At 48.4% G+C, this 12,331-nt stretch overlaps 1 protein-coding gene across 1 annotated transcript in view; it reads right to left on the bottom strand.

The window, feature by feature from the left end:
* Positions 1-8,929: 8,929 nt before the first annotated feature.
* Positions 8,930-12,331, bottom strand: part of LOC147609529 (phytochrome 1-like) — a 44,112-nt gene continuing 40,710 nt past the window's right edge. The window contains exon 4 of the mRNA XM_086787884.1: positions 8,930-9,630. Within this exon, the coding sequence (XP_086644010.1) occupies positions 9,399-9,630 (232 nt within the window). The 3' untranslated portion in view covers positions 8,930-9,398. The remainder of the gene's footprint in view (positions 9,631-12,331) is intronic.

The raw sequence follows: 12,331 nt of genomic DNA, 5'->3' as shown, positions 1-12,331 counted from the left end.
ACATGGCACATGATACACCATGTTTTGTCATAAGAGAGCATAAGCTAGATGGCAATACCTTCTCCATAGTTTTATGATACACAATTCATTGGTAGCCAAAGGGTTGTGAGGTATTGTGTCTGGTGAAGACATATGCCCACCCACCATTCAACCAGCTACTCTTGTTGCAGGACAAGAGCTCAAAAGAGTAGTTGGTAGCACAGATGTTGAACCTGTTGTACCTCCTCCTCATGCAAATCCAAGGAGGTGGGATTCTCAAGATACACAAGCAATGCCCTTTATAGCTTTATTCGATCATGTAGGACATCCAAGGATGCATGGGATACTCTTGAAGGGATGAGTCAGCCTCGCAAGGAGGCTCCGAGTCATGTACCTACAGAGAAAACTCACGAGGAGGCTTTGAGTCATATACCTGAGGAGAACTGGATATCTTATTCATGGATGAGGCTATTCCATGTCCATGATTGAGCATCTCACCAAAGTCAAGGATTTGCTGGAGCAATTGCTGAATATCGATGAGGTTATACTAGACATGCAATTGGTATCAACCATTTAACTCTTTGTCTCCTTCCTATCTCAATTTCCATACCTCTAGATGAGGGTGATTCCATGGATAAGCATCTACCAAAGTCAAGGATTGGCAGGAGCAATTGTTGAATAATAATGAGCTTATTTATACTAGACATGAAGTTGGCCTGAACCACTTTGAATGCTCGATGACGGGAGGTGCCAATCCCCCCGTGATGATTCAATGAGAGCTGATTGAAAATTATCTCATACACGATGATAAGTGTGGTCCAGTGAGGATATCGTAAATGGGAGGCTACTACTATCTTGTTACATTCATAGATGATTACTCCAAGTTCACATGGGTTTATCCAATGAAGGAGAAATATGAGGATTTTATGCATTTTCATCACTTCTTGCAATGGTTGAGAATGAAAGATGCAAGATTCGAACACTCCATGTAGATAGGGAATGAATATATGTCAAATGCTTCCATGGCTTTCATGCAAAAAAGAAGGATCAAGCATCAATGTACCATGGCTTACACACCTCAACAAAATGGTGTGATTGGGAGAAAGAACATGTCTTTAATAAATGGCTAGGTGTAGTATGTTCAAAGGCCAAGGTTTACCACACAAGATTTGGCTTGAGGCAATCAAGCCACTAGCACATAGATACCCTACTAAAGTTTTGATAGTCACCCTACTAAATCTTCGAAGACTATCACATAGATACCCTACTAAAGCTTTGAAGACTAGCACGCCTTATGAGACTTGGTATAGGCTTCTTTCGCATCTTTGGTTGTAACACATATACACGTGCCTTTGGAGTTGAAGAATTGTTCCCAAATCGGCCGTCCACTTCCAAAGCAGTAACGCTAGAAGTGATTGAAGAAGAAGAAGATGATGAAAAAGATCATACTCCACCTGCGAGATGAGGACATCTCACATTTTTTAAGTGGGATAGAATGTAAGATTCCTCCCCCAGCCCTCATGATGTCCAGTATCTTCTCCTGTGATTCATTCCCCTCTTCAGAAATATAAAAGATCTTGTTTCTACCTGTTTTGGCCTAGAGAGAGAAAATATTCTAGAGAGATAATAATCAGATTTTAAATATTTTTGGATAGAAAAATACCTCATCTTATTAAAATAAGTTCCCCTGAAATAGAAGTTCAAAAAGATTTTCAAAAGGTGCATTAGAAATTAAGTATAATCTGTTCAAGAGACATTATCCTGGGGGTGAAATTTTTTTTGAAATTTTAAATTAAGGTTCCTATGGACCAATAAGATTCATCCAAATGTAGGGAGGAGATAAATGAAGAAAAGTTAATAAAAGGAAAATCTCCCAAAAATGAGTAAATACTCACATAAGATGAAGAGTTGACTAAGGACAAGGTTAATAGTTAAAAAAGAGAGATATTTAGGTGAAATGATGCATTTTTGACACCTCTGCATGGGAAATTCCCCTCATGAAGAGGGCGCCTATTTCACATGCTTGAATGAGTTTTAAACTCCCAAATAATGAGATATTTTCATCTCTCCTCTCTCCCGTTTCAACTAGATCCAAAAAGTGACCAAAACTGATCCAAAAATGGTAGTGCGAATCACTTGTTTGCCATGAAACATATGAGAGATGGACATTTCGTAGAGGTAAATGTGTTAGGGAGTTAGGAATAACTTGCTTGGGACACACACACTTACAGTGTTAGCAATAAAGGGTTTAGAAACCTTAGTACTCACTTATGTAATCCTAGTGTCACTTCGCATAGGTGCAAGGACTTTCTATTACGTACGTAGTAAAGGTTGGTATTAGGTAAAAATTTATCTAAACATAATACAATGCGAGTACGTGAGCTTCTTCTCCAGTCTCTCTCTCTCTCTCTCTCTCTCTCTCTCTCTCTCGTCCAACATCCTCGCCCTCGCCTCTGCTCTCGCCGCCCCCAATTCGCCTCTGCCTCCTCACCCTCGCTTTTCTCTCTCTGCCCCAGTTCGCCTCTGCCCTCGCTGACCCTCCTCGCCCTCGCCTCTGCCCTCGCCGCCCCTATTCGCTGTTAATCTCTCTACTATCGCCACCTGCAACAACTGTTCGCCCTCGCCTCTGCCCTCGCCGCCCCTGTTTCGTTGTTCGCTACTGGTCGCCGCCCGCTTTTCGCTACACTGTTCACCGCTTGCTTCACTTTGCTGTTCCCTGTTCGCTTCGCGCATCTGTGCATAGCCGCCCTCTCTGTTCGCCACTGGCGCCCACTACTGCTGGCGCTATGCTGACCCACCTGCATGTCCAGTAGGCCCTGCATGTCCGGTAGGTTCAAGGACTTTCTATTACGTACGTTACAAAGGTTGGTATTAGGCAAAAATTTATCTAAGCATAATACAATGCGAGTACATGAGCTTCTTCTCCTCTCTCTCTCTCTCTCGCCTAACCTCCTCGCCCTCGCCTCTGCTCTCGCCGCCCCCAGTTCGCCTCAGCCTCCTTGCCCTCGCTTTTCTCTCACTGTCCCAGTTCGCCTCTGCCCTCACTTACCCTCCTCGCCCTCACCTCTGCCCTCACCGCCCGAGTTCGCCTCTGCCCTCGCCGCCCCTGTTCGCTGTTAATCTCTCTACTATCGCCACCCGCAACTGTTCGCCCTCGCCTCTGCCCTCGTCGCCCCTGTTTCGCTGTTCGCTACTAGTCACCGCCTGCTTTTCGCTGCCCTGTTCGCCGCTTGCTTCACTTCGCTCTTCCCTGTTCGCTTCACGCCTCTGTGCGTAGCCGCCCTCTCTGTTCGCCACTGGCGCCCACTACTGCTGGCGCTATGCTGGCTCGCCTGCATGTCTGGTAGGCCCTGCATGTCCGGTAAGTGCAAGGACTTTCTATTACGTACATAGCAAAGGTTGGTATTAGGAAAAAATTTATCTAAGCATAGTACAATGCGAGTACGTGAGCTTCTTCTCCACTCTCTCTCTCTCTCTCTCTCTCTCTCTCTCTCTCTCTCTCTCTCTCTCTCTCTCTCGCCCGCCTAACCTCTCGCCGCTCCCAGTTCGCCTCTGCCTCCTCGCCCTCGCCTCAGCCTCCTTGCCCTCGCTTTTCTCTCTCTCACTGTCCCAGTTCGCCTCTGCCCTCACTTACCCTCCTCGCCCTCACCTCTGCCCTGACCGCCCCAGTTCGCCTCTGCCCTCGCCGCCCCTGTTCGCTGTTAATCTCTCTACTATCGCCACCTGCAACCGTTCGCCCTCGCCTCTGCCCTCGTCGCCCCTGTTTCGCTGTTCGCTACTAGTCACCGCCTGCTTTTCGCTGCCCTGTTCGCCGCTTGCTTCACTTCGCTCTTCCCTGTTCGCTTCACGCCTCTGTGCGTAGCCGCCCTCTCTGTTCGCCACTGGCGCCCACTACTGCTGGCGCTATGCTGGCCCGCCTGCATGTCTGGTAGGCCCTGCATGTCCGGTAGGTGCAAGGACTTTCTATTACGTACATAGCAAAGGTTGGTATTAGGCAAAAATTTATCTAAGCATAGTACAATGCGAGTACGTGAGCTTCTTCTCCACTCTCTCTCTCTCTCTCTCTCTCTCTCTCTCTCTCTCCTAACCTCTCGCCGCTCCCAGTTCGCCTCTGCCTCCTCGCCCTCGCTTTTCTCGCCCTCGCCTCTGCCCTCGCCGCCCCTGTTTCGTTGTTCGCTACTGGTCGCCGCCCGCTTTTCGCTGCACTGTTCACCGCTTGCTTCACTTCGCTGTTCCCTTTTCGCTTCGTGCCTCTGTGCGTAGCCGCCCTCTCTGTTCGCCATTGGCGCCCACTACTGCTGGCGCTATGCTGGCCCGCCTGCATGTCCGGTAGGCCCTGCATGTCTGGTAGGTGCAAGGACTTTCTATTACGTACGTAGCAAAGGTTGGTATTAGGTAAAATTTTATCTAAGCATGATACAATGCAAGTACGTGAGCTTCTTCTCCACTCTCTCTCTCTCTCTCTCTCTCTCTCTCTCTCTCTCTCTCTCTCTCTCTCTCTCTCTCCTCGCCCTCGCCTCTACTCTCGCCGCCCCCAGTTCGCCTCTGCCTCCTTGCCCTCGCTTTTCTCTCTCGTGCTGTCCCAGTTCGCCTCTGCCCTCACTTACCCTGCTCGCCCTCGCCTCTGCACTCGCCGCCCCAGTTCGCCTCTGCCCTCGCCACCCCTCTTCGCTGTTAATCTCTCTACTATCGCCACCCGCAACTGTTCGCCCTCGCCTCTGCCCTTGCCGCCCCTGTTTCGCTGTTCGCTACTGGTCGCCGCCCGCTTTTCGCTGCACTGTTCGCCGCTTGCTTCACTTCGTTGTTCCCTGTTCGCTTCTCGCCTCTGTGCGTAGCCGCCCTCTCTGCTCGCCACTGGCGCCCACTACTGCTGGCGCTATGCTGGCCCGCCTGCATGTCCGATAGGCCCTACATCCTTCTTTCCCCTCCCACCGTTGCTCAGGCCCCCAAGGCAACAAGCAACATAACTCTCTCTCTCTCCTCAATCTCGAGGAATGGCCCCGAGTCTCCAAGAGAAACTCGAGGCCCTCGAGACGGCAATGAAGGCACTAATCAAGGAGAATAAGAAGACGTTCGATTCCAACCTCAATGAGGTGGAGAACAAACTACACCGGCACATCATGGCCCTCGAAGCACGGGTCACGGACCTTGAACAAGAGAACACAACACTCAAGGAGGTGAGTGCATTGAAAGTGAAACTGGTAGCCGTCAAGAACACCGAGAAGAAAGAAGGGGAGACCAATGAGAACACTCTCACGGCCATCAAAGAAGAGATCTCCAAGGAGATCACAAAGGACATGGAGGAAAAACTCGAAGCCAAGCAGTCAGGATGGGTTGAGGTGGTGAAGAAGAACATCCGCAAAGAAGTGAGGGAGGAGACTCAAAGGAAAGAACATCAAAACATTCACACCACCATTGAGGACGAGAAGATGAGGCATGCCCGCCGCCTCAACATTCGAGTCACAGGTATAGCCGAGACACCCAACTCCACTCCCGAGAAAGATGGACAGCTTCTATGCATGAAGCTAGGCTACAGGGAAGAGGACCCTCTCCCCTTCACCAAAGCATGGAGAGCCGGGAAAGACTCAACACGCAAGCGAGCCCTCATCCTACAGTTTGCAGGAGAGACGAAGAGAGTCACCTTCATGAGGAAGAGGGTCATACTACAAGGCTTAGAGGGAGCTCCTATTTTCTTGGATGATGATCTCACAAGGATGCAGCTAGAGCATAGGAGAGCTTGCATGCCACAAGTCTTACACGCGAGGAGAGAAGGCAAGAAGGCCTTCTATCGAGATGGTCGGGTTATCATTGATGGCCGGCCCATGGATTAGCGGTTTGGGGCCTATGGGACACAGACCAGGCCACTCACAGAGATACACATGGCAGTATGGAACTGTAATGGTCCACTATGGGTGCATCCTGGACGACTGGAGCATGTTATGGTGGGGAGAGACATCATACTTCTGACAGAGACACATCAGAGCCTAGAGAGAGGGCTACCTCAAGTAGAGGGATTCCAGTGGGAGTCAGCATACAGGAGGACCACACGCCAGGGGACCTCGAGAGGGTCGAGGGGAGTAGCAGTTCTATTCAGACGGGAGCTACAGGGGAGACTGAGAGTGGTAGCACAAGATCCAGAGGCCAGATACATGTGGATCAACTTACAGCTCTCACAGGACAGGGTTATATACATAGCCCTATGTTACTTTCCTCCATCAGGATCCTCCTATTTCATTATAGAGGACATGCCACACGAGGAGGAGACAGGAGCCTCGCCATACACTTGTTTGTCAGAGGAGATTATGCATGATTTTACACTAGGGGAGGTATTTCTTACGGGTGACTGCAATGCCCACACACAGAGCAGACAGTGTGAGGAGGACGGTTATGGTTGGGCCAAACTCTATGGTGCAGTGTTGGAGCAAGATCTTAGCTTATATGCTGAGCGAGCAGGTTTACGCTCATCAGGGCAGGCAAGCTTCAGGAGAGCTTTCTCTACCACCCCATTGACCATGTATTCACTTTGAGATGTATGATTGATCAGGCCAGAGTGAGAATCTCTGCTCTATTGCTGCTTTGTAGATTTTCGCAAGGCATTTGACACAGTACCACGAGAGAGGCTCTTTCAGCGCCTGCAGTCTCTTGGCATACCAGCAGATATGACATGGGACATCTATGCATTATATGAGCAGGTTTTTGGGCGAGTCAGATGCCCACGAGGTATGTCCGAGACTATTGCTAGCACCATTGGTGTGAAGCAAGGGTGTCCACTTTCCCCCACGCTATTTGGGTTATACATTGATGAGGTGGTTGACTTCATTACACGGGGAGGCGGAGATGGAGTTGATCTAGCAGGTACCTCAGTACATATTATGCTTTATGCTGATGATATTGTATTAGTGTCTGAGTCTCCAGGAGGTCTACAGCAACATCACATGCACTCGATGATTTCTGCACACAGAGGGGTCTTACTGTGAACCTTGGGAAAACCAAGGTTATGGTCTTTCATACATCGAGACAGGGCAGGAGTCAGCTGACATTCACTCTCGCACGACGCCAGGTGGAGGTGGTGACATCATACGTGTACCTAGGGGTTACCTTCTCTGCAACAGCCACGTGCTTCACCATGGGTTCAACGGCCAGAGCTAGATTGACACGGGGATATTTCTGCACACTCTTACTGTGAACCTTGGGAAAACCAAGGTTATGGTCTTTCATACATCGAGACAAGGCAGGAGTTAGCTGACATTCACTCTCGCAGGACGCCAGGTGGAGGTGGTGACATCATACGTGTACCTAGGGGTTACCTTCTCTGCAGCAGCCACGTGCTTCACCATGGGTTCAGCAGCCAGAGCCAGATTGACACGAGGATATGCAACATTGGCTATGCTAGAGAGACAGTGCCACTAGGCGCATTTTCAGGAGCCCCGGACGAAGGGGTGGCTATTTGACACATTAGTCACACTGGCACTGATGTATGGAGCAGCGGTATGGGCGCCAAGACTTGCTACCCATTGGTGGACATAGATAGAGAGACCACAAGCCCTCATGATGGTACGCATGATACGCAGCAAACCGTCAATACCTCATGACATTATCCGAGCAGAGTTTGCTGTGTGCCTCCTATGATGCCATATTCCAGACTATATGCCTACTAGACAGATTCAAAGAGATGCCACAAGACAAATTGTCATACAGAGCTTTTGAGGCATCTAGACACCTGGCTGAGGCAGGAGACAGAGGATCATAGTATGCACAGGTCACACATTGGTTCTCACAGCATGGCCTAGACATGGATCATCTACCACCATTCCAGTATGACAGGGATGCACCACATATCCGTCTCTCTCATAGTGAGAGAAACAGAGTATTGAGACAGGACCTATGGCAGCTCTATACACGAGAGACATGGATATCGCCTACACAGCCTCTTCCACCGAAGATGCTCTACTACAGAGATCACTTCATGAGTATCACTGATGATGGATTTATAGAGAGGCCTAGATACATGGAGGGCTTTTTACCACACGGCTCTCGAGTAGCTATTGGTCAGCTTAGAGTCTCATCATCGATTGGAGATCGAGACTAGCAAAGCAGCACGGATCCCGCGAGAGGAGAGGGTATGCAGATTGTGCAGAGAGGAGGTGGAGAGTGAGGAGCATTATGTATGCAGATGCAGAGCATATACAGCCATGAGAGAGAGAGATCCCATTTTATTCAGAGAGCCACATTCCCTACGCTAGATCTTTAAGGCAGCAAACCAGCGCATACTGGGAAGATTCATTCTAGACATACAGCGTCACAGAGAGACATCATTACAGGCTCAGACAGCTCCAGAGGGGGGACGACAGACACAGATTACTATTCAGAGATCCACCCCACTCCCAGTCCCCCTACACAGCAGGGAATTACTCTCCAGAGAGCAGAGACACTCACAGCCCGCAGGAGACAGAGGACACCTGGTTTTCGGACACCACGCCTATACCAGAGAGAGATGACAGAGATCAAAGCTCAGTTTCACAGAGAGGGGATTGTATACTCCATGCATATAGCTTTGCATTCTCCTAGTAGTAGAGCTCCATCACGTCCCCCACTCATTGTACTTACTGCACACTCAGATTCAGCTTTTTAGTTCAGTACTATTTCATTTTGTTGGGAGGACAGAGGATACCCCACACAAGTACACTGATTTGTCTCATAGGCCGAGTTCAGTCTTTTGGAAGACGTTAATAAAATCTCTTTCTTTCTTTCTTTCTTTCTGCATGCTTCTCCGTGTATCACCGCTCTCTCTCTTCCCTCCTCCTCCTGGATAAAACCCAACAAATCGCACTTTCAATAATTTATTCAACTCCATAATTTCTAATTAAAACAGATGGAATGAGCCCTCACCTGAGTGGCTACCACATCACAAAGTCCAACAGAGCACATGGGTTGGGAGTGGGTGCCCGAGTTCAAACCCCAACAAATAAATTACTTCAACTCAAGAACAAACTTGTTTTCTTTTCCCTTTCTGTTTCTGAGGAAGACTTTCAAGAAAACTACATCAGAATTCAAAGAGTATTGCATGCTTTCCCCATCAGCTCATTCCTGATTAAAATAGGAGGAAGAGCCCTTGCCTGAGTTGCCATCGCACCACATTGCCCAGCAGGGGGGAGCGAGAGTTCAAACCCTAAGACCTGAATTATACTATCACTCTTGACCAATTTAATTTTATTTATAAGATGGCTTTCAAGTGCATTACATTCGAATCATACAATGGCACTTTCAGCTTGCATGCTTTCCCCATCAGATCATCTGACCTTGGACCCCTGTAAGAATTTTGCCTTCTACAAGCAAGGGACAAATTTGAATCAATTGAATTTTCGAGGGCAGCCACTAGCTCTTCCTGTGAGTGGTAATGGGACAACTAATCTACCACTTCAGAATACTGGAGCTTGGCCTCCATCGTCATCATCCTGCACAAGAGGAAGCTCCACAGTGACTAGGAAGAAGCATATTCCAGACTCACGAATGTATTTAACATCTCCATTCATCAATTTGACAAGCTTCCGTGAAACACTAAGCCCCATTCCCTCTTGTGTGATTTCTTGAGACTGGTCATACATCTGCTGGACAAGATCTTCTGGTATTCCAGAGCCCGGATGTGATACCCTGTTAATCCAATAGGAGTGAGAGGTAAGAGTCATCTCTCTTAAGCAGCACCAGAAAAAAGACCAAGTGACATAGCATGTTAACAGGTCATATACACATCCCACAATTATATGCCCCATGGGTAATCGATATTTACAACACAAGCCTTAAAACCAATGTTTACAACACGCTCACAAAGGCAGGCACTCCTTAAAATAGAATACACATAACCCATCAAAAAGATGCCAGACCCATGATAATGACTGTCTGCTCACTTAGATTCTAGAAGCAGTGTATTGTGGTAAAGAGCTTGAAACGGATGAAACCACAAGCTTAGTACCCTTTAGCATGTCACATCCATCATTCCACTGACAGTATCACAGAGGCACAAGGACATGTTTGGGATTCGGTATGCTTGAAAGGAAAGGCCCAAATTGTGAGCCCTGACAACAGGAATGAAAGATGGCCGATCAGAGTGTAGGCACAAATAGACTGTTAGATACACAGCCGAGAAAGAAAATATAACACACAGGTTTAGCAATCGCATAAGAGGATCTCCATCCAGGAACTGATTGGACAATGCAAGCAGATGAAAGACTGAGAACTGATTGGGCAATGCAAGCACAAGAGGACCTCCAACCAGGAACTGATTGGGCAATGCAAGCAGATGAAAGGCTGAGAAAGACCAACATGCCAGCTTTCAGCATGTTTTGAGGGGAAAAATGGACCACACAGCATGCCAACATTTTTGCTGATGTGCACAGTCGTACACCTAGCTGCTGCCAAGGAGCTACGCTGCTCTATATATGCAGAAAAGCTGCTGCTGTCATGCCGCAACTTTAATTTCCCGCAAAGTTCTGCCCTGCTTTACATTTGTGAAGATGAGGTTATGCTACCAAAAAGACCCCATGGAAACAGGGACAGCAAGAGTCTCCAAGGACTATGGAAATGTCCATGCATATTGCCAGCATATACTAGATCTAGGACAAGATTGTGTGCTTATTATTTACAATGGGTTGTCCTGTGCACACCCTCCCCCCCATTCTTATGAAGCCCCACCCCCCCCCCGCCCCCCCCCCCAAAAAAATAAAAAATAAATCCTCCTACCCTATTACCATCCATAATGTCCCCTCCAACCCTTCAGTTTTTTGACTCGCCCTGCCCCTGTTCACATTCCTCTCGCCTGAGTGCACAGTCTCCTCCATTCCTGTGGTGTGTGCACTGTGCACCCCCCCAAACCATTTTTAAAAAAATTATGGGCTGATTATTTACAATGGGTTGTTTGAATGGCCAAAGTCAAGAGGCCCTACATGTTAAAAACACGAGCGGCAGTGAGCCAAGAGGTCCCCACACTAACCCTGCATGCAGCCTTCCTCCCACTCACCTGTGCACACCCTCCCCCCCCCCCCCCCCCCCCCCAAAAAAAAAAAACAAAAAACAAAAAACCAAAAAAAAAAACCTCCTACCCTAATACCATCCATAATGTCCCCTTCAACCCTTCAGTTTTTTGACTCGCCCTGCCCCTGTTCACAAACTCCCTGCCTTTCCCACCCTTCTCCCCTTTGTCTTTGGCCTGGCTTCCCTGTCCCTTTTGCTGCTCTCCAGTGTCACTGTTTGTTCTTCATTTGGTGACCCCTGGTTTCCCTCGTTTCGGACAACTCCATCATTTCGGACTCCTCCATGGTCACCACTCCACCTCGGTCAACTGCCCTTCTCGGAAGTGGACCTCTAGCTCCTGTCTACAACCCCCCTTGTGGGTGAGGAAGGACACCACTGACATTCAGTTCCTAAAAAATAGCCACATTAAATTTGAGATTGACATGGCCAACCTGGCAGAAAGATTCCTGCAAATAGAGCCGTCATGATTCGCAGTGCAGACATGTACTTGGCTCCATGGCAACGTGGTTTCTAGACTGCAACCTGCTGGCCACTGCAACTGGCTTTTTGATTCCAGTCTATTTCCCGGGCCTCTTCAAGGAATATCATGGGCTCCTAGTGATTGGCCGCCCGCTGGGACAAGTGCTTGAGACCCCTCAGATGATGGCAGTTGCTTGTGGCCCCAACTGCAAATCTCCTATCCACAAAACTGCTGCTCTCTCTCTCTCTCTCTCTCTCTCTCTCTCTCTCTCTCCTCAGCATCTTTCAATTCTCCACTTTAACGGCTCACAGTTTTGGCAAAGGGTTGAGTTTTCAAGCCTTCCCGGGCAATGCATTATCTAAAACCAAATGGGTCTCCCAGGCAATGCATTATCTGCCACCAAATGGGTCTCCTGAGCAATGCTTATATGCCACCAAATGGGTTACCGTGTACAGTCTTTCCCCCAGTACCGTTCTTGTGGCATGCGGCCTATGCAACCCAATTCAAACAATACTCTTGCAGGCCAACCAGCCGCAGAGCCCCAGAGCAAGCCTAAGATGACGGTTCCTTCTCCGTTCCACATTTATCTCCAAATCTACCCATTGCCTGTCCAGAGAGTTCAATGGGCCCGCCAGCTGCCCCTACAGTCCTATTAGCATCATGGGCCCAATTGGCCATAACGAGTGATGTGTAAAGAGGTTAGGCTTATACCTAAGGCAGCCTGGGAAGGGACGTACAAGCAATAAGTAACTTAATGGGTGCTTATTGGTCTGGGATAATGTGAAAGCCTATATTCAGCTATAGAACTATTGATAAGTGAGCTTTCCTAGGTGAGAAATTGGCTGATTAAGGCAGCGGAGGACC

Source organism: Cibotium barometz, chromosome 51 (genome assembly GCF_041138505.1).
Source record: "Cibotium barometz isolate CiBa-2024 chromosome 51, ASM4113850v1, whole genome shotgun sequence".
NCBI lineage: Eukaryota > Viridiplantae > Streptophyta > Polypodiopsida > Cyatheales > Cibotiaceae > Cibotium > Cibotium barometz.
Note: the sequence above shows the minus strand (reverse complement) of the source record. Positions and strands in the feature narration are given on the sequence as shown.